The 26,142-nt window shown below is 41.8% G+C and overlaps 1 protein-coding gene across 3 annotated transcripts in view; it reads left to right on the top strand.

Moving 5' to 3' along the window:
- Positions 1-6,381: 6,381 nt before the first annotated feature.
- cabp1b (calcium binding protein 1b) overlaps positions 6,382-26,142 on the top strand; it is a 28,661-nt gene continuing 8,900 nt past the window's right edge. For 2 of the 3 annotated variants that reach the window (XM_049468380.1, XM_049468379.1), the window contains exon 1: positions 6,382-6,578. In XM_049468380.1, coding sequence (XP_049324337.1) covers positions 6,390-6,578 — 189 coding nt within the window. In that variant the 5' untranslated portion in view covers positions 6,382-6,389. Of the gene's footprint in view, positions 6,579-22,397; positions 22,757-26,142 lie in introns of those variants that run through there. The other variant, XM_007254973.4, reaches the window with a different exon arrangement.

The following is a 26,142-nucleotide window of genomic DNA, read 5'->3' as shown; positions in this document are numbered from 1 at the left end:
CTCCAACCCATCAAAAATAAACACAATGGAGTTTTTCCATTACTCCTACTAATCCCTAAAAGAGGGCAATGGTCCTTTACTGATCCCACCCATCCTAGAGATGCTAACAGGGACTTCATTATTGCAACTCGCCCCAAAAGATGTTCATTAGACTCCTGTGACTCTAACTCATTCCACATAGGTTTATACATGATCATTTTAAACTCATTCTAAAAAGTTTAGTTAAGCTTCAATTGATTCTAAAAATGTTTATTGAAGCTTCATGACTCAAACAGCTAATTTCAAAGAAGTTATTTATAATTCCATCACTTCTACTCATCACCAAAAGAGAACATCAACAGTTCTAAAACCATAAACTGCTGAACTGACCTGAACCGAACTGACTGGCTCTGAGACTGCTTAGTGATGGAAATTGTTTCACAGGTGTGTGTGTGTATAATTTGTGTGTGTGTGTATGAGTGTGACAGGTTTATCTAAAGACTCTGTAAGTTGAGAGGATAGAACAGGCCTGGATCCGTCCAGCTGAGTAAACTGATCAGGGATATGTTACACTTACTGCTACACGCTACAATAAATGCTGCTCTTCATGCAGCCATGACCACAACACACACACATACACACACACACACACACACACACACCACAAATCAACTTTAGCACTTCCACAGGAGATCAATGCAGTTCCATCTCCCAAACTCATCTCAAAGGAATGTTTTAACACAGTTACTGTTTATTTGCTGACTTTATCAGACTGTAAAAAAATAACATATTAAAATATTTCTGTTGAATAAAATATATGTAGTCAGGTGAAAGTGGAGAAAGTGTCACAGAAAGTGGAGAGGGTGGAGCTGATGGTGGAAAGGGTGGAGCCAATAGGGAAGAGGGTGGGGCTGATGGTTGAGAGGGCAGAGCTGATTGTGGAGAGGATGGAGCTGATGGTGGGGCAATTGAAGCTGATAATGAAGAAGTTGAAGCTGATAGTGGAGAAGGTGGAGCTGATGGTGGAGAGATTGAAGCTGATAATGAAGAAGACAAAGCTGATAGTGGAGAGGGTGGAGCTGATAATAAAGAAGGCAAAGCTGATAGTGGAGAGGGTGGAGCTGATAATGAAGAAGATGAAGCTGATAGTGGAGAGGGTGGAGCTGATAATGAAGAAGACGAAGCTGATAATGAAGAAGGCGAAGCTGATAGTGGAGAGGGTGGAGCTGATAGTGGAGAGGGTGGAGCTGATAATGAAGAAGACGAAGCTGATAGTGGAGAGGGTGGAGCTGATAATGAAGAAGACGAAGCTGATAGTGGAGAGGGTGGAGCTGATAATGAAGAAGGCGAAGCTGATAGTGGAGAGGGTGGAGCTGATAATGAAGAAGATGAAGCTGATAGTGGAGAGGGTGGAGCTGATAATGAAGAAGACGAAGCTGATAGTGGAGAGGGTGGAGCTGATAATGAAGAAGGCGAAGCTGATAGTGGAGAGGGTGGAGCTGATAGTGGAGAGGGTGGAGCTGATAATGAAGAAGACGAAGCTGATAGTGGAGAGGGTGGAGCTGATAATGAAGAAGGCAAAGCTGATAGTGGAGAGGGTGGAGCTGATAATAAAGAAGGCAAAGCTGATAGTGGAGAGGGTGGAGCTGATAATGAAGAAGATGAAGCTGATAGTGGAGAGGGTGGAGCTGATAATGAAGAAGACGAAGCTGATAGTGGAGAGGGTGGAGCTGATAATGAAGAAGGCGAAGCTGATAGTGGAGAGGGTGGAGCTGATAATGAAGAAGGCGAAGCTGATAGTGGAGAGGGTGGAGCTGATAATGAAGAAGGCAAAGCTGATAGTGGAGAGGGTGGAGCTGATAATGAAGAAGACGAAGCTGATAGTGGAGAGGGTGGAGCTGATAATGAAGAAGGCGAAGCTGATAGTGGAGAGGGTGGAGCTGATAATGAAGAAGACGAAGCTGATAGTGGAGAGGGTGGAGCTGATAATGAAGAAGGCGAAGCTGATAGTGGAGAGGGTGGAGCTGATAATGAAGAAGGCGAAGCTGATAGTGGAGAGGGTGGAGCTGATAATGAAGAAGGCGAAGCTGATAGTGGAGAGGGTGGAGCTGATAATGAAGAAGGCGAAGCTGATAGTGGAGAGGGTGGAGCTGATAATAAAGAAGGCAAAGCTGATAGTGGAGAGGGTGGAGCTGATAATGAAGAAGGCGAAGCTAATAGTGGAGAGGGTGGGACTGATGGTGGAGAAATTGACGCTGATAATAAAGAAGACGAAGCTGATAGTGGAGAGGGTGGAGCTGATAATGAAGAAGGTGAAGCTGATAGTGGAGAGGGTGGAGCTGATAGTGGATAAATTGAAGCTAATAATAGAGATGGTGAGGCTCATAATAGAGAAGGTGAAGCTGATAGTGGAGAGGAAGGAGCTGATAGAGTAGGGGGTGGAGCTAATGATGGAGAGGGTGTGGCTAAAGGTGGGGGCGTGTTTACTGCACTGAGAGGCAGAGTGTTTCTGCTTGTTGTTTTTCAGCCCCAAATGCAAATGGGCCAGATTGAACCCGGAGGCCTCAGTGTCCCCTGCTGCAGCCCACAGAGCGGGCGTGTGTGTGTCTGTGTGTCTGTGTGCGTCTCTGTATGTGTGTGTGTATGTATGTGTGTGTGTATGCGTGTGTGTGTGTGTGTTCTTGAAGCATGACCACATTTCCCCCGTTTTACTCTGCAGATCCAGTCGTGCGTAAAACTTGTCTTAATGAATTTAAGACAGAAAAGGTAAAAACTCTGAGCTGGAATTATAAACCTTCACTTTATCTATTTATTAGACCCACAAACATCTACACAATCATAAACGCCAGAAACATCTACACAACCAAATGTTATAAATTATATATTTATAACATATGGTTGTGTAGATGTTTCTATATAATCATCTAAACAAACATCTAAAAAATATCTAAAAATATCTACACAACTTCAACATAAACATCTGTTAGACCACAAGCATCTATACAAACATTGACACTACTAGAAACACCTACACAAAGATTTGTTATGTGTGATGAATGGAGTGATAGAGGATCAGAGTGATACAGCCTGATGTGTGATGAATGGGGTGATGGAGAATCAGAGTGATTTAGAGTGATGTGTGATGAATGGAGTGATAGAGGATCAGAGTGCTATAAAGGTTTGTGTGATGGATAGAATGATAGAGGATCAGAGTGATTTAGAGTGATGTGTGATGAATGAAGTGATAGAGGGAGGAGTGATGGGGTGTGTGTAGGACATCCAGACAAAGTTAAAACAAATGTTTGTAGGCATTATTTTGTGTGTGTGTGCGTGTGCGTGTGTGTGTGTGTGTGTGCGTGTGTTTGTATCTCTTGGGAGTTTGTGCTCTCTGACATCTGCGTCTGTCTCTGCTCTGGGGAGAGAGAGAGAATACATCACCCCATCCCTTCATCCATCCACCACTACATCTCTCCTTTTCTCCCTCTTCATAATGTGCCTTTTATATATATATATATATATATATAAATATATATATATATATATATATATATATATATATATATATATATATATATATATATATATATATATATAGGGTTATATGTATTGATCTACACATACAGTAGTGTGTAATGCATGTGTAATGCTGCAACATGCCAGACATCTCCAGCATGGAGATGTAGAGGTTCCTAATGTTCCTTCTGTCATAATCCATATCATGCAGCTCGCATTATCAGAAATAGGTGGATTTGTCCTCCTCCAAAATGATACTGCAAATAAAGCAGGAAATAAATGAACTTTTATTTTGAAAGCACAGAGAAATCTGCACCCCCCGTAATGGAAAGCACCCCCTCTGGGGAATGCGTTTCTAGTTAAAGTTAGCTTAAGCTTTTATCAAGAGACGTGGGTGTGCGCTCCCGAGAGGTGGTGCTTTTCCTGGCAGGGGTGCTGATTTAGGTACAACACAGGCTTTAAATGGGAAAATGACTTTTAAGTAATGTCTTGTTCTGCTTACAGACTGGGAGGGTTTGGGTTATCTAACATTTACATTAACTGCTGCCAAAAATCTCTATGAAACATAAAGTTCCATTCCTTTTTTTTTATAAAAGGACACCATGTAGGAAGTGCTCTCAGTAGAAAAAAATAAAAACACAGGACCCAATGCTACTGATTTTTTTTTTAAAGAGTGGAGGAAATGTAGGTATACAACATAATTGACATGCCAATACATAATAATAATAATAATAATAATAATAATAATAATAATAATAATAATAATAATAATAATAATTGTGGAAGAATCGAAAAAATAAAAATAATAAATAATAATAAAGTAATAAAAAAAAATTATATATATATATATTCCACAAATATTGTTTTAAATCACTGTAGTGTGAGCAAATGTGTCCCCTCCCAATGTCAAACCCGCTTATACGCTTTTGGACATGTCTATATAAAACTATATAATCCACATAAACAATGCATTACCACCTGTGCAAAAGTTTGGGTATTGCCTAAACGTTTGGCACAGGGTCTGTCATGCTGGGGTTTGTGGTATTTCTGCGATAAAAGAGAAAACAAACATTTACACACATACATACACACATTTACACACACAAACACACTGTAGTCAGGTGTATACGGGGGGGTGATGTGCAGATGGGACCGCAGCACCATCACGTTTCAGAAGGAATGCTTCACTTCCTCCTGTGTGTAGTTACATAATCACACTGCATTAGTGTGTGAGTGTGTGTGTGTGTGTGTGTGTGTGTGTGTGACAGTTTTTCTCCCAGTACTAAAGGAGGAAGGTAAAGTACTGTGTGTTCTGATGCGGGACAGAGAGTCTGGATCTCAGTACTGTACTGATCAGCAGATCCAGTACAGGGAACCAGTACAGCCCAGCAGTGCTGCAGTGTGCTGTCCATTCAGAGGGTCAAACTGGACACTCCTCTAACAATAAGATCGAGGCTTCTGTACCTCTGGGAGAAAGGAAGAGAAATAAATGAGAAACAAAACACAGAATGTAAAAAAGAGAATTCAGAGTGAGAGAAATAAATGAGACTATGAGATAAATAAAGAGATAAAACAGAGAGGCTGAGGAAAAAGAGTGAAAATAAGAACGAGGCTTCTGTACCTGTGAGAGGGGGAGAAATAAATGAGAAATAAAACAAGGAATGAAAAAAGAGAATTCAGAAAGAAAAATGAATGAGAATATAAGATAAATATAGTGATAAAAGAGAGAGGTTAAGAAAAAGAGTGAAAATAAGAACGAGGCTTCTGTACCTGTGAGAGGGAGAGAAATAAATGAGAAATAAAACAAGGAATGAAAAAAGAGAATTCAGAAAGAAAAATGAATGAGAATATAAGATAAATATAGTGATAAAAGAGAGAGGTTAAGAAAAAGAGTAACAATAAGATCGAGGCTTCTGTACCTGTGGCAGAAAGGGAGATAAATAAATGAGAAATAAAACAAAGAATGAAAAAAGAATTCAGGGAAAGAGAAATAAATGAGAATATAAGATATATAAAGAGATAAAAGAGAGAGGTTGAGAAAAAGAGTGACAATAAGCATTCTGTACCTGTGGGAGAAAGGGAGAGTAATAAATGAGAAATAAAATAAAAAATAAAATACAATAATTCAAAGATAAAGAAATAAATGAGAATATAAGATAAATTAAGAGATAAAAGAGAGAGGTTGAGAAAAAGAGGCGTCTGTACCTGTGGCAGAAAGGGAAAGAAATAAATAAGAAATAAAATAAAAAATGGAAAAGGGGAATTCAGAGAGAGAAATGAATGAGAATATAAGATAAATAAAGTGATAAGAGAGAGAGAGGTTGAGAGAAAAAGAGTGAAATGTACAGAGAATTAAGAGAAAGAAGAAAGAAAAAAATTGACAGCGAGGGAGAAATGAAAGCGAAAACAAGAAACATAAACATAAGAAAAACTAAAGTGTATAGAGAGATGAAAGAAAGAAAATTAGAGAGTGAGAGATGAAAGTGAAAAGATTAATGGAAAAGAGATAAAACACGAAAAAAGAGAAAAGGAAGAAACTAAGAAAAATTGAGAAATAAAAGATATGGATCAAGTGAGCAATGAAAGAGAAACGAGGAGATGAGCAAAATAATTCTAAAATAGAGATGATAAGAGAGTGAGAAATAAAAGAGAAAGTTGACATAAATGAGAAAGATTAATAAAAAGAGATATCAAAGAGACTGAGAGAGAAATAACAGAAACCATAAAGTCATTGAGAGAGAGAGAGAGACAGAGAGAAGAATGAAACAAATTTGACTTATTCTCTTTGCGTAAAAGTGCCCCCCCCCCCCCTCTCTCCCTCTCTCTCCGTGCTCGCTCGGCTCGTGCGCTGTGTGTATAAGAGGCGCGCGCCTGTAGGTGTGACAGTGTGATAGAGCATGAGCGCGCAGAAGCAGCAGCAGCGCGCGGACACGGAGCGCGGGGACTCCGCCAGGCGCGCGCGGAACCCCGGAGATGGGCAACGCCGCGCGCGCAAAGGACACGAGGAGCAGCCAGGCACCAGCGGCGCGCGCCAAAGGGAGCTGGACACACACCTGCACCCCATAGTGCAGTCCGTTTTCGGACAGGTAACACACACACACAAACATACTATACACGCTTACAGTAACAAACACACTGTACACACTCTGGCGGAGCGGCTGCTGGTGTGTGAGGTTTAGTGCAGTGCACGTGGGCAGGTGAGCAGAATCACCTGTGCCGGACAAGCAGCAGAACTGGAACCAATAAATACAAACAGCTGATAAACAACCGATAAACAACTTACAAACAACTGAAGCTCAGTAAAACTGTAGTGGGTGTAGTAGGTTTGGGGATAGCAGGTGTGCATTTGTCTGGTGTAGCTGGTGTAGCTGGTGCGGGTGTAGATGGTGTAGCTGATGTGGCTGCAACTGATGCAGGTATATCTGGTGTAGGTATAGTTGGTGTGGGTGTAGTGATGTGTGATTGTAGCTGGTGTGGGTGTAGCTGGTGAAGTTATAGCATGTGTGAGTGTAGCAGGTAAGGGTGTGGCTGGTGTGGGATAACCTGTTGTGGGCATAGCTGCTGTGGGTGTAGCTGCTGTGGGTGTAGCTGCTGTGGGTGTAGCAGGTGAGGATGTAGCTGGTGCGGGTGAACCTGTTGTGGGCGTAGCTGGTGTGGGTTTAGCTAGTGTGTGTGAACCTGTTGTGAGTGTTGCTGGTTAGGGAGTAGCTGGTGTGGGTTGGCTAGTGAAGGTGTAGCATGTGTGAGTGTTGCTGGTAAGGGTGTAGCTGGTGGGGGTGTAGCTTGTGAGGGTGTAGCTGGTGTGGGCGTAGCTGATATGGGTGTTGCTAGTGTGGGTGTAGCTGGTGTGTGTAAACCTGTTGTGGGTGTAGCTAGTATGGGTGTAGCTGGTGAGGATGTAGCTGATTTGCATGTAGCTGGTGTGTAAGTGTTGCTGGTAAGGGTGAACCTGGTGTGTTTGTAGTTGTTGTGGGTGTAGCTGGTGTGGGTGAACCTGTTGTGAGCATAGCTGTGGGTGTAGCTGGTGTGTGTGAACCTGTTGTGGGTGTAGCTGGTGAGGGTGTAGCTGGTGTGGCTGTGATGGATGCAGGTATATCTGGTGTGGGTATATCTGGTGAGGGTGTAGCTTGTGTGACTGTAGCTGATGTGAGGGTAGCTGGTAAGGGTGTAGCATGAGTGTAACTGTGTCTGTGTAGCTGGTATGGGTATAGTTGTGCAGGTGCAGCTGGTGCGGGTGTAGCTAGTGTGGGTGTAGCTGGTGTGGGTGTAGCTGGTGTGAGTGAACCTGTTGTGTGTGTAGCTGGTGTGGGTGTAGCTGGTGTGTGTAAACCTGTTGTGGGTGTAGCTGGTGAGGGTGTAGCAGGTGTGTGTGTGTAGCTGGGAAGGGTGTAGAATGTGTGAGTGTAACTGTGTCTGTGTAGCTGGTATGGATGTAGTTGTGCAGGTGCAGGTGTAGCTAGTGTGGGTGTAGCTGGTGTGAGTGAACCTGTTGTGTGTATAACTGGTGTGGGTGTAGCTGGTGTGTGTAAACCTGTTGTGGGTGTAGCTGGTGAGGGTGTAGCAGGTGTGTGGGTGTAGCTGGGAAGGGTGTAGAATGTGTGAGTGTAACTGTGTCTGTGTAGCTGGTATGGGTGTAGTTGTGCAGGTGCAGCAGGTGCAGGTGTAGCTATTGTGGGTGTAGCTGGTGTGGGTGTAGCTGGTGTGAGTGAACCTGTTGTGTGTATAGCTGGTGTGGGTGTAGCTGGTGTGTGAACCTGCTGTGTAGCTGGTGGGGTGTAGCTGGTACGTGTGAACCTATTGTGGGTGTAGCTGCAGAGGGTGTGGCTGGTGAAGGTGTAGCTGGTGTGGTTGTAGCTAGTGAAGTCATGCTGTGATGTTATAGTAAAGGTGATTGATTATAGTGAATGTGATGCTGTGATGTAATAGTGAAAGTGATTGATGACAGTAAATGTGATGCTGTGATGTAATAGTGAAAATGATTGATAATAGTAGTGAATGTGATGTGATGTAGTAGGGAATGTTATTGATCATAGTGAAAGTGATGCTGTGATGTAATAGGGAATGTTATTGGTCACAGTGAAAGTGATGCTGTGATGTAATAGGGAATGTTATTGGTCACAGTGAAAGTGATGCTGTGATGTAATAGGGAATGTTATTAATCATAGTGAAAGTGATGCTGTGATGTAATAGCGAAGGTGACTGATGATGGTAAAAGTCATGCTGTAGTATAATAGTAAAGGTGATTGATGAAAGTGAATGTGATTCTGTGATGCAATAGTAAAGATGATTGATAATAGTGAAAGTGATGCAATAGTGAAGTTGATTGATCATAATGAAAGTAATGTGATGTAATAGTAAAGGTGATTGATGATAGTGAATGCGATGCTGTGATGTAATAGTGAAAATGATTGATTTATAGAGAATATAAAGCTGTGATGTAAGTGACTGACGATAGTGAATGTGATGCTGTTATGTAATAATAAAGGTGATTGATGATAGTAAAAGTGAGGCTGTAGTGTGATAGTAAAGGTGATTGATGATAGTGAATGTGAGGCTGTGATGCAATAGTGAAGGTGATTGATGATAGTACTTGTCTTGCTGTAATGCAGTAGTAAAAGTCATGCTGTGATACTGTAATGTGATAGTAAAGGTGATTGATGATAGTGAATGTGATGCTGTGATGCAATAGTGAAGGTGACTGATAATAATAAATGTAATGCAGTGATGTAGTAGTAAAAGTGATGCTGTGATAGTGATGATAGCAAAGTTGAAAATGGTTGTGAAGATGAAAATGGGATGATAACAGGGTTGGTGATAAAGGTAAAGGTGGTGATGATGATGATGAAGATGATGGTAGGGTACTGAGTGCTGAAACAACTCTCAGACTGGCATGATGAGAGTTTGCTGGACGCTGAACGTCTGCAGGTCCGGTGATGGGGTGAGTCAGTGGAGTGATGAAGAGCAGGGGGTGAGGCGCTTCCCGTCTGGAGCAGAAGTGAGCAGGAGTGACTCATATCTCAGTATCAGGGGAGCACTAGTGAGGAGTGACAGCAGCTTCAGGTTCAGAAAAGTTCTTAATGATCCCAAAATCACATAACGTTCTCCTCAACTCAGCTCAAACGACTTCACTCCTCCACTAAGGGACATGAGCTTCAATCCACGCTAAATATCGTATATCTCATACTCTGAGATTTTTTTATTTTATTTTTACACTTTTTACTTGTTTTTTTGACTGGATGTGTTTATATGTTTTGTATTAATGTATATAAGTAGCAGATTAATAATATTCTAACATTATTTTTTCTGTCAAAATGTTGATTAGGTTCTGACTGAACAGGTTTGGGTTTGGGCTTTAGGAAGGAGAGGTTATTTTTATGGATGATGATTGGCATCAGATGTTTAAGTATATCATGCATCATCACATCAATAAAATAGGAGAACTTCTGTTTTATCACTATTTAATAGGAGAAAGTTGTAACATCCATGATTTTACATCTTGTACACAATCCTTGTCATCAGGTTTGGCTGATTATGAAAAGCTGGATGACTTACGCAAGAAAACAATAAAAATTAACGTCATGTTTTTTTTTTTAAATAACCTCACCCAGTGGGAGCATGTATAGTGTAAATAATAACGGCCCTAAGATAGAGCCTTCTGGAATTCCATATCTTACCTTTGTATAATTTGTACAATAATGTTCTAGGAGAATAGTATGATCTATTGCACTACCCACTGCACCCAAGTCGAAAAAACCAGGAGGATATAGGGCCGTGGTTGGTAACAGAAGCAGATCATTTGTTATCTTAACTAGAGCTGTCTCAGTGCTATAATGGGGCCTAAAGGCCAGTTTATACTTCTGCGTTGAGTAAATGCATTGCTCTGTTTAAACTGCGAAGCCGGGAATACTCACACCTGTATGTTGTGTTGTTGTCACTGTAGTGAGTGGAGCCCTCTAGTGGAAGCCTCCAGTAGCATATGTAGCATTGAGACAAGCATGTCAGCCGTTACATTCAAACACAAGTATATTTCTAGATTTACCTTCTCCAAAAACACACTTGATCTAACTATTCAGATCATTACCCGGCCCTTTTCAGAGTGTTAAAGGGGTGTTAAAGCAGGGAAAACACTAAAATACACAGAACAGGGGGTAATAACTCCAGGATTGAGAACCACTGGACTATCATAACAGTTCCTCTCTGTATCAGATCTGTTCTCTGTCTTGCTGTCTGTCCCTGAGGGAGATCCTCTAAGAGACAATAATTGTTCTTCTGTTAATGTAGCCCTGAAATAACTGCTGCAAATCCAGGCCATGGCTTCAATCACACACACACACACACACACACACACACACACACACACACACACACACACACACACTCATTCACAGCACTGCTGCTCATCCCTCGGTCGCGGTGTGTGGAGGTTAAATGCTGAGCTGATTGCAGGCAGAGTTTAATGAGAATATCTGATGGTGAATTTTATATTTAGCACTGTGCGTTTATTAATACCCTGATTTGTGCACGAATGGAGTCACATGACTTAGAGTCGAGTTCGACTCGAGCCACAAATTTGATGACTTGCGAATTAAAGGAGCAGTCAGTAATAAATAATAATAATAATAATAAAAGCGTGTGAAACGCCTACAGGAGCCCATTTCTGAAGTTGTGTTTTGGGCATTTAATATTCCTCCATCCAGGGTGTGTAAACCTGTGTACCGGAAATACATTCTGGATAACCATCATAATATTACCACCCACAGTGGACAGGGCAGTGGGTATAATAATGGTGACCAGCGGCGTCTTGCTAAAATTGCCCATGTAAACAGCAACTAGTAACTCACAACACGTTTTTAAATGACTGAATTTAATCCTTAAACTGATGATCTGATTATTACTGAACTGTTTATTTACACTAGATCAGAGAGAGCTGTTGTGTGGAGGAGTGTACTCAGCAGAGCGATTTAAAACCCCTCAGCACAACCCAGACAATCAGGTGTGTGTGTGTGTGTGTGTAAGCAGTGTTTGTGTGTTAAGGATACAGCAGAAACTCAGAACTCTATTGTTGTACTTCTAGTGATGAATCTGTGTGTTTATGGATCAAAGTAAATACCTGATTTATACACACACATACTGCTTATACACACACACTCTCACACACACACTGGGGGAGTGAATAGAGAGTGCAGAGTGTGAGAAGGAGTGATAAGCTGAGGCTGATGGATTTTTTTTTTAGAGATCAGCTTTGATGTTAAAGTCAGTTTAAACAGAAAGTGAACTTTATAAAGTAAAGGCAAAACGTAGGCAAAGTTGCTAAAAAGTTGTTGCTGTGGTGTTGCTAAGTGGTTGCAAAATGGCTGTGATGGCATCCCAGATGGTTGGCATTGTGGTGCATTTCAGGCTATGGCGTAGGGTACAAACAGATTCAACCCAAAAGAATAAAATGGCCTTAAGCTGTTACTAGGTGGTTGTTATGGTGTTGCCAAGTGGTCTCTAGATGGATACAAAAAGTTTTTTTTATGTTATTGCTATCAAGTTGCTAAGTGGCTGTTATGGATTTGGTTGGTAGCTGCTTTGGTTTTAATTATTGGTGGTCGCTACCTGGTTGCTATGGTGTTGTTCAGTGGTTTCTATGGCATCCCAAGTCAAGCCACAATTGCTCAATTAGACAGAACTAGAAAACTATTAAATACTTAGCCTTTAGCAGTTTGTAGCTCCACCCATTCATGCTACAGCATTTTATAGCCACACCCATTCAGCAGTTTATAGCTCCACCCATTTAACCTACAGCAGTTTATAGCTTCACCCATGCAGCCTACAGCAGGTTATAGCTCCACCCATTTAGTCTACAGCAGTTTATAGCTCCACTCATTCAGCCTACAGCTATTTGTAGCTCCATCCATTCTGTCTACAGCAGTTTGTAGCTCCACCCATTCATCCTACAGCAGTTTATAGCTCTACCCATTCAGCCTACAGCAGTTTATAGCTCCACCCATTCAGTCGAAAGCAGTTTAGTTTGAGGAAAGAATTTTGGCCTTATAAACTCTGTATTTCATTATGAATGAAGCAATAATAATGAATTCTGCTGTAGAAGCATGTATATGTATATGTACATGTGTGTGTCTGTATGTATAACGTGTGTAATGTGTGTGTATATAGGCTGTAGCCTGTGGCCTCATGGTTACTCATGAGGAAAATGTATATTATTTATAGCTCCATCAGAACGTCTCGGTGAGGGAATCTGGGTTTTCCTGCTGTTTTTCGCTGGGATTTTCTTACGTAATGTAAGACCTGCTCCGATCTGTCTCCCGCTCGCGCTCAGCGGCGCCGCTAAATTTAGCTGCTCGGCTCTGATTAGCTCAGACAGCACAGAGACGCCTTTTATACTTCACAAAAATATTCAAATCTCCCCCAGAAAACGTCCAATCAGCTCACAGATTACACACACACACACACATACACTCTCTCTCACACACACACACACTTTGCTAGAGGACGGTGTGTAATCAGAGCAGGAGTGTTAATCCTTAAATATGAATATGATATTCTGCAGTCATACTCTTACAGTTCCTCAATTAATTAATTAACCACAGAAAAAATGAATCAAAATGAATATTTAGCACTTATCAAAAATGTATAATGCAAAAAATCAGCTTCCATTTTTTTTATAAAAGATCAAGAGTTAACTAGGAATTAAGTTAAATCAAATTCATTTAAGATTTATTGTCATTAAGCTGATACTGGGTTATACACAGGGGGGACTGACATGAGGACAAGGTACACACACAATTAATACAAAACACAATATACACAATATACAAACACAGAATATGTACATTCATATGTTTAATGTTTAATTTATTTTAATAGTACAATTGCAAAATATCTATTTGTTTAGATTTTTGTAATTTGCACCATGTTGTCTATACCTATATTTCTCACACCAATCTATTTTAAACTACATCATGCTTTATAAACAGTATAAAATACTATGTTTACATTACATTACACTATACTACAGTACTGGTCTATTATCTACTATTATCTGCAAGTATACTATTATACCTATACTAAACAGTGCTTTAATTAACAGTGTTTTTATTACTGTGTGTATTGGACATATTCTGACATTAATTTCACTGTAATAACACATAGCCACATCTCTGAATAATTTGCTTTAAAGCATGTGTTGTAGATTAATGTAATAAATGTAATATTTAATATTTATATAAATAGTGTAATTAATAGTAATAGTTTAATAGAGTCAGTGTATTTTTCAGTGTTGCTCACGTTTGGCCACTGTGTGTCGTACAAGACTTCTCAAAGCCTTCCTCTCAAACACACACACACACACACACACACACACACACACACACACACACACACACAGTCTCCAGAGCCAGGAGATTACACACACTGCTCAGAGCTCTGACAGCATTAGCCTCAACAACACGTCATGCTAGTAACCCAGTTTAGTGCCAGGAGCGGCAGCAGTCACTGAGCTGGAGGAAGGTCAGTATGTGTGTGAGTGGTCAGTTCAAAGTGATATTGAGCTAATCACTGACCCTAGCCCAACCCTGTGCTGTGATACACTCATTATAATCATAATGTCTGAAACTACCCGGACCACAGCACTGACCCCAACAATCACTGACCAGTACACTGGCCACAGCACTAATCACAACAATCACTGACCCCAACACTGACTCCAACTCTGACCACAGCACTGAGTACAACAATCACTGACCACAACACTGACTCCAACAATGACCAGTACACTGGCCACAGCACTAATCACAACAATCACTGACCCCAACACTGGCTCCAACTCTGATCACAGTGCTCTCCACAACAATCACTGACCACAATAATCACTGACACCTCAACAATCACTGACCACAACAATCACTGACCACAGCACTGACCTCAGCGATCACTGACCACAGCACTGACCTCAGCGATCACTGACCACAGCACTGACCCCAACATTACCCACCGCACTGACCACAACAATTACTGACCCCAAAACTACCCACATCACTGACCCCAACAATCACTGACCCCAACAGTAATCACAACACTGACCACAGCACTGACCACAACAATTACTGACCCCAACACTACCCACATCACTGACCACAAAACTGACCCTAACAATCACTGACCCCAACTGTAATCACAACACTGACCACAATTACTAAGCCCAACAGTAATCACAACACTGACCACAACAATTACTGACCCTAATACTACCCACAGCACTGACCACAACAACCACTGACCCCAACACTACCCACAGCACTGACCACAACACTACCTACAACAATTAATGACCCAAACACTACCCACAGCACTGACTGGCTGTAGGAATTTCAGCACAGCTCAACTTTATACAGGTGAGTATATAATATATTGGATATATTGAGTACAGCACTAATCTTTACTGGAGCGCACAGTCTGTAAAAATAACTGACAAGGAGCATTAACACAGGACTATCATCCTAACATCACCTACCCATATATAACTAATCCAGCCCTGATTCTCCACCACACCTTCCATCCTTCCATTATCCCTCAGTTCTTCTTCATCCTGCTCCCCCCACTCTAACCTTAATCAGCCTGATCTTATCACAGAGAGAGAGAGAGAGAGAGAGAAAGAGAGAGAAGAGAAAGAGAGAGGTTAGGTAGAGAGAGGGAATGGGTAGAGCGAGAGAAGGGAAAGGTTAGGTAGAGAGAGAGAGGTTAGGTAGAGAGAGAGAGGTTAGTTAGAGAGAGAAGTTGGGTAGAGAGAGAGAAAGTTGGGTAGAGAGAGAGAGGTTAGGTAGAGAGAGAGAGAGAGAGAGAGAGAGAGAGATTGGGTAGAGAGAGAGAGAGAGAGGTTGGGTAGAGAGAGAGAAATAGAGAGAGAGGTTAGGTAGCGAGAGAGAGAGTTTGGGTAGAGGGATGGGGGTGCGGAAGTGTTATGCTGGGATGTGCTGGCGTCCTCACTGCGTCATGCCCACTTCAGCGCATCTCCGGCTGTGGCGCTATTAATAGACAGGAAGTGCTTTGTGTTTTTATAGGATCGTCATGGAGATGTGTAAGCCTGCCTCAGTGTGCAGGAATCCGTCCGGAAGCACTGTCCTCAGGACCGGACCTCTCCAGAACCGGCCCATTGCTGCCACCATGTAACGCTCAGTACAGGAAAAAGAAACTAAGAGATTATTTAAATCAGATTCACATCAGATCAGAATTAGAAATCTGACAGTAGGGGGCGCTGCAGCACTGTCAGAGTTATTCAGACGCTCTGCATCAGATTAAATGAGTCATTAGAAAGGTCAAACATCTGTCCTGTACCTTCTGTTCTCTCGTTTACCAGTGCACTGACAGACTAAAAGACACACCCACATTCAATGCAAGAGACCCCTCCCACATTTCCCACAGGGCAGTGCAGTGTTTATTTAGTTGTTAGAAACAGAAAAAAGTTACAGTAGGTCCACCCATTCAGCCTACAGCAGTTTAGCTCCTCCCATTGCAACTTATGGACAACCTATAGGAATTTATCATACACACATTACGTTCAAACCTATCCATTTAGTCTATAGCAGTTTAGATCTGATTGGCTTATCTTTATTTTGGCCAAATTTTAAAAGTTGGGAAAAATACAGATCAGCCAATCAGAGCAGAGCTGGTCACCATATTTAACAGGCCGGGATTTTTGTCAATTGTCTGCCTGACATCACACCACTAAATCTTGAGGATTTCTATTTAAGCATTACAAAAAAGCTTTTGAAGTTTGATAAGGAACATTACTGAAAAGCATAATTTTAATTGTAATCTCTTTCCTAAACTGCATTTTAAAATCAATATTTTCCTGAATACAAATCAAAAATGTCCTCCAAATCTTTAGTTTGTTTGACTAGTTTTTACGTCTATTTTTGTCTTGGGTTCAAGTCCCTATCTGGGTGGAGTTAACATGTCCATGTGGGTTTCCTCAGAGATGTTATTAATAAGGTGAGTAGCCACACCACTGGCTGAAATGTGACTGTGAGTTCTCATAACCCAACATTCTTTCAAAAAAAGGTCAACAAAAACAGCCAATCAGCTTGCTGCTAACTCTGTGCGTGGAGGAAGAACAAACTTATAGTAGGGAAAGCTACCTCCAATGTGGAGATCTGTGCAGGTGCAGTAGCCAGAAACGAAAAATCACATTTTCCATGCATTACAGAGCCAAACCGCTACAAACTGTTCATGAGAGTCTATCAGATTTGATAAATGGTGTTAAATATAATGTTGAAATTGTAATTACATGGTGATTACAATTTCCACATTTAAACAGATTCAAACAGGAGGCTGGTCTTGTCTGAGTGGATATAGTTGTCTGGTGGATGATAGGTATAGTATACAGACTTGTTTTAAAAGCTTTAGTTTTTTGGCCCTGAATCCAGTGCAGTTCTCCGGGTGGACGTGTTTTCCAGTTGAGAGTATGTTGTGTGTGAATGGCCACTGTTGCTTGTGTGTGTGCTGATTGGTTGAGTGTGATAGATTGTGTAGACTGTAAAGCAACCTTAAGCATCTAGAAAGGCACTATATGCCTGTAACTACATTACTATTATAAACATAAATATAAAGGCTGTATTCATATTTATGGAGAGATGTAGATTGTGTTGTGTTCATCTGAGACAAACTAAAAAGAACATCTATAACATATTCATACACACTGACCTACAAAACGCTCTTACAATCATACACACGCATGTGTGTTCACTGAGGCGCAGGCTGTGTGCGTGTGTGTGTGTGTGTGTGTGCTGAGTTGACGTTATGCGAGTGGACGGAGGCTGGCTCTAATTCCTGATGCGTTCTGAAGTTCACAATGAGCCTCCGGTGAAGAACACAGCTTCATCAGCCTGAATCACACAGAGAGAGAGAGAGAGAGAGAGAGAGAGAAGGGGAGAGAGAGAAAAAGAGAGAGATACATACAGGAGAGAGATAGAGAGATGTGGATGATGGAGATGGAAGGGTAGTAGGAAAAAAAGAGAGCAGAATAATAAAGAGAGAGAGAGTAACTGCAGTAACAGGGAGATAGAGTTACAGGAGACATGATAGAGAGAGGAAGAGAGAGACAGGAGGAGTGACGGAGAGAGAGGTAGAGGTAAAGAAATAGCAATGGAGAAAGAAAGAGAGGTAAAGGTAGAGGAGAAGTGACAGAGAGAGGTAGAGGTAGAGGAGGACAAAGGGAGAGAGGTAGAGGAGGAGTGATGGACAGAGAGAAAGGTAGAGAAGGAGTGATGGAGAGAGAGAGGTAAAGGAGGAGTGATGGAGAGGGTTAGAGGTAGAGGAGGAGTAATGGAGAGCAAAGAGACAGAGGTAAATGTAGAGGAGAAGTGATGGAGAGAGAGAGGTAGAGGTGCAGGAGTGATGGAGAGAAAAAAAGGTAGAGGATGAGTAGGATGGAGGGATAGAAAGGGAGAGAGAGAAGGAGAGGAGGAGTGATGGAGAAAGAGAGAGATTTAGAAGGGGGTTTGGAGAGAGAGAGGTAGAGGTAGAGGAGGAATAAGAGAGAGAGAGAAAAGGAGAGGAGGAGTGATGGAGAAAAAGAGACATTTAGAGGGAGATGAGGAGAGAGAGAGGTAGAGGAAGAATGAGGGAGAGAGAGAAGGAGATGAGGAGTGATGGAGAGGGAGAGGTAGAGGAAGAGTGATGGACAGAGAGAAAGGTAGTGGAGGAGTGAGGGAGAAAGAGATGGTAGAGGTAGAGGAGGTTGGAGGGAGAGAGAGAGAGAGAGAGAGAGAGAGGGAGGGAGGGAGAGGATTAGAGGAGAGAGGGCAGGAAGTGGGCAGGGATGGGCTCAGCAGGTGTATTGTGAGACATTATGCCATTCCTTTACTGACCTGTACCCCCAGCAGAGTGTGTGTGTGTGTGTGTGTGTGTAAGCGTGTGTGTGTGTGTGTGTTGTGGGCGGAGTTTCTGCAATGTTTTTTCATCACTTTGATCTCAGCTCTGTCCCTCACAGCCTGCCATGACTTTGCCATGAGTGTGTGTGTGTGTGAGTGTGTCTGATGTGTGTGTGTATAATGTGTGTGTGTGATATTTTTAGCTGAAGCCCTGCGTGCGTGTGTGTGTGTGTGTGTAATCGACTGTGCGCGAGTGTGTGTTTGGATTAGTGTCTAGAGTGTCTTGCTCCGGGGAAGGTAATATGCTCACCCCAACCCAGCACGCCTCTCTCTCTCTCCCTGTACGTTCCCTATCTCTCTCGCCCGCTCTTTTACTCGCTTTTGTTGTTCTCCTCTTTCTGCTCTTTTACTCCCTCGCTCGCTCTCTTTATCTCTCTTATTCATCCCCTTTTTTCATTTTGTTTCTATTTCGTTTTTCACTCCCTCTCAGGATGCTGCTACACTGACAGCAGTTTTTGTAAACAAAATAATTATGTTTACAAACATGCACACTTTATTAAGCCTGATTTTAATCAGAAAGATTTAAGCATTACAATAAAACATGAACCAGTGATATACATATATTGGTGTAGGAAGGTTGGGGTCAGTAATGTTGGGGTGAAAGGGGTAAGTAACGTTGGGTGACGTAGAGGAAAGTAACTTTGGGGTGAGGTAGGGGTCAGTAATTTTGGGGTGATGTACGGGTAAGTAATGTTGGGGTAAGGTAGGGATCAGTAATGTTGGAGATGAGGGGAGGTTGGGGTCAGTAATGTTGGGGTGATGTAGGGGTAAGTAAAGTAGGGGTGAGAAGAGTAAGTATTGTTGGGGTGGTGTAGGGGTAAGTAACGTTGGGGTGAGGTTGGGGTCAGTAATGTTGGGGATATGGGGAGGTTGGGGTCAGTAGTGTTAAGGTGAGGTAGAGGTCAGTAATGTTGAGGAGTGAAGTGTTGGGGGTGGCGAATTAAGTGTTGGGGTGGTAAAATGTTGGGGTGGTGAGGTTGCAGTCAGTAATGTTGAGGGTGAGGAGAGGTTGGGGTCAGTAATGTTGGGGAGTGGTGAGGTAGGGGTCAATAATGTCAATGTGTTGCAAGGTAAAGTTCAGTGATAGTGGGATGAGGTGAGGTGGAGGTCATTCATGATATAGAATGGTGAGGCATCAGTGAGGTTGGGGAGAGGTGAGGTCAAGATCAAAAATGTTGGGTTGAGGTAGTGGTAAGTAACGCTGGAGTGTTGGGGGGTCAGTAATGTTGGGGTGTGGTGAGGTAGATATCAGTAATATTGGGGAGTGTTGAGATAGTGGTCAGTAATTTTGGGGTGAGGTGAGGTAGGGATCTGTCATGTTTGGGGTTGTGGTCAGTAACGTTGAGATATGGTAAGGTATGGGTCAGTACTGTTGAGGTGTAGTGAGGTAGAGATCAGTAATGTTTGGTAGTGGTGAGGTAGAGGTCAGTAATGTTGGGGTGTGGTGAGGTATAGATCAGTAATGTTGAAGTGTGGTGAGGTAGAGGCCAGTAATGCTGGGATATGGTGAGGTAGAGGTCAGTAATGCTGGCATATGGTGAGGTAGGGGTCAGTAATGTTGGAGTGAAGTGAGGAAAAGATCATTAATGTTGGGGTGTGGTAAGATAGGGGTCAGTAATGTTGAAGTGTGGTGAGGTAGAGGTCAGTAATGTTGAAGTGAAGTAATGTAGAGGTCAGTAATACTGGGTATGGTGAGGTATGGGTCAGTAATGTTGGGTTGTGGTGAGGTAGAGGTCAGTAATGTTGGGGTGTTGTGTGGTAGGGGTCAGTAATGTTGGGGTGTGGTGAGGTAGGGGTCAGTAATGTTTGGTAGTGGTGAGGTAGAGGTCAGTAATGTTGGTAGTGTTGAGGTAGAGGTCAGTAATGCTGGGGTGTGGTGAGGTAGAGGTCAGTAATGGTGGGGTATTGTGAGGTAGGGGTCAGTAATGTTGGGGTGTGGTGAGGTAGAGGTCAGTAATGTTTTGTAGTGGTGAGGTAGGGGTCAGTCATGCTGGGGTGTGGTGAGGTAGAGGTCAGTAATGTTTGGTAGTGGTGTGGTAGAGGTCAGTAATGCTGGGTATGGTGAGGTAGGGGTCAGTAATGTTGGGGTGTGGTGAGGTAGAGGTCAGTAATGTTGGGTTGTGGTGAGGTAGAGGTCAGTAATGTTGGGGTGTGGTGAGGTAGGGGTCAGTAATGTTTGGTAGTGGTGAGGTAGAGGTCAGTAATGTTGGTAGTGTTGAGGTAGAGGTCAGTAATGCTGGGGTGTGGTGAGGTAGAGGTCAGTAATGGTGGGGTATTGTGAGGTAGGGGTCAGTAATGTTGGGGTGTGGTGAGGTAGAGGTCAGTAATGTTTTGTAGTGGTGAGGTAGGGGTCAGTCATGCTGGGGTGTGGTGAGGTAGAGGTCAGTAATGTTTGGTAGTGGTGTGTTAGAGGTCAGTAATGCTGGGTATGGTGAGGTAGGGGTCAGTAATGTTGGGGTGTGGTGAGGTAGAGGTCAGTAATGTTGGGTTGTGGTGAGGTAGAGGTCAGTAATGTTGGGCTGTTGTGTGGTAGGGGTCAGTAATGTTGGGGTGTGGTGAGGTAGGGGTCAGTAATGTTTGGTAGTGGTGAGGTAGAGGTCAGTAATGCTGGGGTGTGGTGAGGTAGAGGTCAGAAATGGTGGGGTATTGTGAGGTAGGGGTCAGTCATGCTGGGGTGTGGTGAGGTAGAGGTCAGTAATGTTTGGTAGTGGTGTGGTAGAGGTCAGTAATGCTGGGTATGGTGAGGTAGGGGTCAGTAATGTTGTGGTGTGGTGAGGTAGAGGTCAGTAATGTTTGGTAGTGGTGAGGTAGAGGTCAGTAATGTTTGGAAGTGGTGAGGTAGAGGTCAGTAATGCTGGGGTGTGGTGAGGTAGAGGTCAGTAATGTTTGGTAGTGGTGTGGTAGAGGTCAGTAATGCTGGGTATGGTGAGGTAGAGGTCAGTAATGCTGGGGTGTGGTGAGGTAGAGGTCAGTAATGTTTGGGAGTGGTGAGGTAGAGGTCAGTAATGCTGGGGTGTGGTATTTATTTCTTTCAGTCTTTTTCTCACTTTTTCTTGTTTTTTCTTTTTCTTGTGTTGACTTTGTTTTTCCCTTCTTTCCTCTGCTTCTAATTTTGTCCTCTTTTACCCTTTTACTTCTTTCTCTCTATTCCATCTTTTCTTTCTCATTATCTTTTGTCTTTTTTCTTTCTTTCCTATTTCACTTTTACATTTTCATTCTCCTCTTTCTCACTTTTTCTTCTTTTAATGTTTTCTTTGTCTCTATTGCTCTCTTTCTTTGTTTTTGCTTTTGTCTCTTACTCTGCAACCTTTAATTTTTTATCCTCCCTCTTTTTTGTCTTTTTTCTTTTTAACTTTCATTTTTTCTCTTTCTCTCTCTCTCTCCTTTACTCCTCATCTCTCTTTGATTTCTTCCTTTTTTACTCCTTATCCTCTTCTTTCCTTGGGGCTACTTACTTCCTTTCTAATTTTCTCTTCTTTTATTCTTTCTCTTTTTCCTGCTTTTTATCATTGTACCATCGTATGTATCTCTCTCTCTTTTCTAGCTTTGTTTTTTTACTCTCTTTTATCTCTCATTTTTCATCTCTTTGTTATAGCTTTCATTTCGTTTTTGTCTCTATACTTTTTATCTTGTTATGCTCTCTCTCTCTCTCTCTCACTTTCTGTTTTACTGGTTCTCTTCCCCCTCGCTTGTCCCTCCTTTACTCTCTTTCTCAATTACTCTTCTTTTATTCTCTCTCTTTTGTCTCTCTGTTCATTTTCTCATGTTCTCATTTTACTCTCTCTCCCTCTCTTTCTTTTGTGTGGATTGATGAACCCTACATTGCAAGCCTCTCCAACTGTGAGAGAGGAAAGGAGAGAGGGATGGAGAGAGAGAGAGCGAATGAAAGGCAATCTTGCGCTTTCTCGCACACGTGCACGAGTGTGTGTGTGTGTGTGTGTGTGATACACAGCTTACACACTCCAGTAAGACGGCGTGCCTCTCCTCTCCTCCTGTGTCAGCTCCCTCTCTCCCCCTGCTTATCACTACCTCATCCCTCGTTCCTTACCTCTCTCTCTCTCTCTCTCTCTCCATCATTTCTCCTATTTTTTTACTTCCTAAAACCTTCCTAGAAGACCAGCTCTACCCACCCTTTAATCCCGGCATGAAGAGATGCTCACACACACACACACACACACACATACTACACACACACACACTCCACAAATATACTGCACTCGCCACACACACACTCACACACTCACACTGTGACTCTTGCACTGTGAGTGGCAGAATGAGCTAAGGGGACTATGGGCAACTGTGTCAAATCTCCGCTAAACCACTTCTCCAAGAAGGTATGTCCATGCACGCTCTCCAGTGTGTGTGTGTGTGTGTGTGGTATGTGTGTGTGGTGTGAGTGTGTGTGGTATGAGTGTGTAAATTTGACCCTGACTGTACTGGATGATCTTGCTGACTGTTCTGACTGAAGACGGAGCGCTAATAGCGAGATAAACAGCGTGTCATTGATATATATGAGCGATGTTAGCATCACAGCTAACACAGGAGCCGACCGATAAATGCGCTTCTTCATCACCAATACTGATACTTTAATGTAAAAAATTTAAATGAGGATTTTTAGAAGTATAACTTTTTATATTTATATTTACAGCTGTTAGCTGTTCTAAACCTGGCCCCCTAGTGGTTGTAAAATTAGCGTTACTGATTCTGTAGCTCCGCCTTGATTGATGATGAATTACTACAAATTTTTCTTTCTATTATGTACTTTGTGGACGGAGACTTCCTAAACATTAATGCTTCTACTGTGATTGGCTACTTTGCACCCTGCTTGCTCCTCACTAAGCCCCGCCTCCAAATACTCATTCTTGCCATTTTTAAGTGCATTTTTAAATAGGCGGAATTACTCTTAAGAATATATTTGTTTTTGCTTTGTTAATCTTTACTGTTGCATCACATTGCTGAATTGTTTGCCATTTAACTTTGTTTTAATTTCAATCTAATTTTATCACGCAAGCATTTTACTTGTCAGACCAATAATACTGCATAAAAATGTATTTATTTTATTTGCTAAAAGATATATTATATATTGACAATACTGACTCATTTTAATGACCAAACACTATATTGTTAGAACCTTTGAAGATACTTTTCAAAATGATAAATCTATTTTATTCGCTAAATGATATAATGGTAATTTATACATCATTCAGACTCAGACTCTGATTTATTTACGTATGTACGTATTTTACCGAAGTATGTATTGGTTATACCTTAGAAGAAACACTCAACACAAAAAATATCACAAAGTTTTATTGGGTAATATCGGGGTAATATGGGGTAAATATCGAAAATATCGACTGATTTTATTGGCTGATTGATATATCAGTCCGACCCTCGAAACCGTATATGAATATACAGCACTTGGACTGGCTAAGTGATGTATTTGTCAGGTCGTACAAGATTTTTAATAAACGATTGGTGCTGTGGGAAATTTGGAGCAGGTTTGGCTCCGCCTCCTGTTTGGGATTAAAGCTCCTGTAGATATCTGACTGAACCTCAGCTTTACCCTGCTGGACTTACTCTGACACTAATCTCCTCTCAGAGAGGAAACAGTCTGAGAGCCAGAAAACCATCACAAGCAATCTGAAAATAAAGTAAAATAAAATAATCTGTAATCGTTCACACAGTCTATAATTCAGTTTATATACACTGATATATAGAATACACCCACTATCGTAACAATAGCTACACCCAGTAGAAATCAAATCATTGGAATGAAACTTGGTGGAAGGGTTCAACTTTGTGAGAAATGCAAATGATTCAACTTTCACGCTCGTCTGCAATCATGTGATGTAAGCAAGGCAGTGCTTACAGCTGTTCCTGAAAAACTATTAACTGTAAGGTTGGTTCCACAGCATGTGCTTTTCTTTCTGATTAGTGCTGTTGTGTTGGAGACTCAAGAAGCATCAAGTGAAGTATAAAGATTCACAGATTAGTTCTAAAGAAGTTCCAGCAGCTGGAAGAGTTCAATAAGGGAAACAGGATGATCCAACATGTGCCCAACAGTGACCCAACAGCCATGATCGTAAACATTCAATGAGCAGCGACACCATTCATGAGTCATCTTCTTAGTGCCAGCACCATTGGCAGACGGTTGCAACATGCAGGACTACATGCACAACGACCACCGTGACAACGTCGCCAAAAACTGCCATGGAGTGTTTCATAATGGCAGTGGGTCATCTTCAGTGACAAGTCCAGCTTTTGTTTTGTTGGAGACGACCAATGAATCTCCGTGTGAAGGCACCGTGATCAGTGGCAAGATCAACAGTTATTCTATTGGATGCTCTATCAACACTCCTATACCCCACCACACAATCTGAGCTGAGACGTCTGACATGTTGCAGCATTACACATACGATACGCAGTTGTTACACACTACTTCTGTATGTGTAGATTAATAAATATTACCCTAAATATCAGTCTAAATTCATAATATTTTTTTGTTCCTGACAACTTTTATCTTTCTTCTAAATATTATTACAATACAACACTTCATCTGGGTGCAGAAAATATATATTTTTTCATTCTTCTAGTGTGGGTGTGTGTGTGTGTGTGTGTTTAAATGAGCTAAAAGAGCTGTAGATAAACTCTCACAGATGGAGTGTGTACGGGTCATGCTCAAGTAGAGGACAGATGCTGCTTTTACACACAAATGAATAACAAATGATGAGTGGCACTGGAACACACACACACACACACACACACAGTCAGATAAAGGCTGTGCTGATGATCAGGATGTGTGTATAAGGTTCTGGACCTCATGTGTTCTTACTTATCACATTTTAATGCTAGTTTCTTAACTGTGTGTGTGTGTGTGTGTCCTCAATCCTGCTCGCCAGTAGGAAACTGATTGCCTTGCCCGGTGAAGTCGTTCCAGCTGTGATGGAGCTGCTACGTTGCTATACTGATTGGCGTTAGCATAGCGGTTTAGCGCTAACACAGCTAAAACCACAGCGCACTGTATTACAGTCCATGTTCTAGATAATAGTGAGCTCCTTAGTGTCAGAAACCCTATTAACATGTCTGTTAAAGCGAATTAGGTCTACGGTTAGCAGCATGCTAATTAGTGTACATGAGCTTCCAATGGGTTAGCTCATCTCAATAGCTAGCTAGCTTGTTTAAATGTTGCAACAGGCAGCAGTGGCAGCAGAATTTAAGGTGGAACGGAAAAATTTAATAAATGCTAATTAAAGCAAATTTCAGCTCCCCACTGAAGAACAATTAAGGAATAGACAATAATAATAATAATAATAATAATAATAATAACAATAATTCATTGTTGCATCATCTGCTCTATTTCTGAAGACATGCAATAAACCCTTAAGTTAACTAGTTAATCAGCAGCAGCAGTTAGGTTGCTGAACTTTAGTGCTCCACTGCTGTAACGCTATATCTGTATTGGATGGATGAAAGGTTTACCAATTTTTTTTTAGGGGTAGTGTAAAAAAGAAAAACTGGATGAGGCCTAAATGTAGATGTTGTCACGTTTATAGTCTTTGTGTGTGCGTGTGTGTGAACATTGCAGTAGCCATGCCCTGGGCCTGTAGGCTAATTGGTCATTATAATGTTGCGCATGGCTAGTTTATTCTCATCATGTTGATCTAAAGGATAAACACAGATAAGCTCCGCCTCTTTTACTGTTGTTTCCATTAAACATTAT

The sequence above is a fragment of the Astyanax mexicanus genome, chromosome 20 (assembly GCF_023375975.1).
Source record: "Astyanax mexicanus isolate ESR-SI-001 chromosome 20, AstMex3_surface, whole genome shotgun sequence".
Taxonomy (NCBI): domain Eukaryota; kingdom Metazoa; phylum Chordata; class Actinopteri; order Characiformes; family Acestrorhamphidae; genus Astyanax; species Astyanax mexicanus.
Note: the sequence above shows the minus strand (reverse complement) of the source record. Positions and strands in the feature narration are given on the sequence as shown.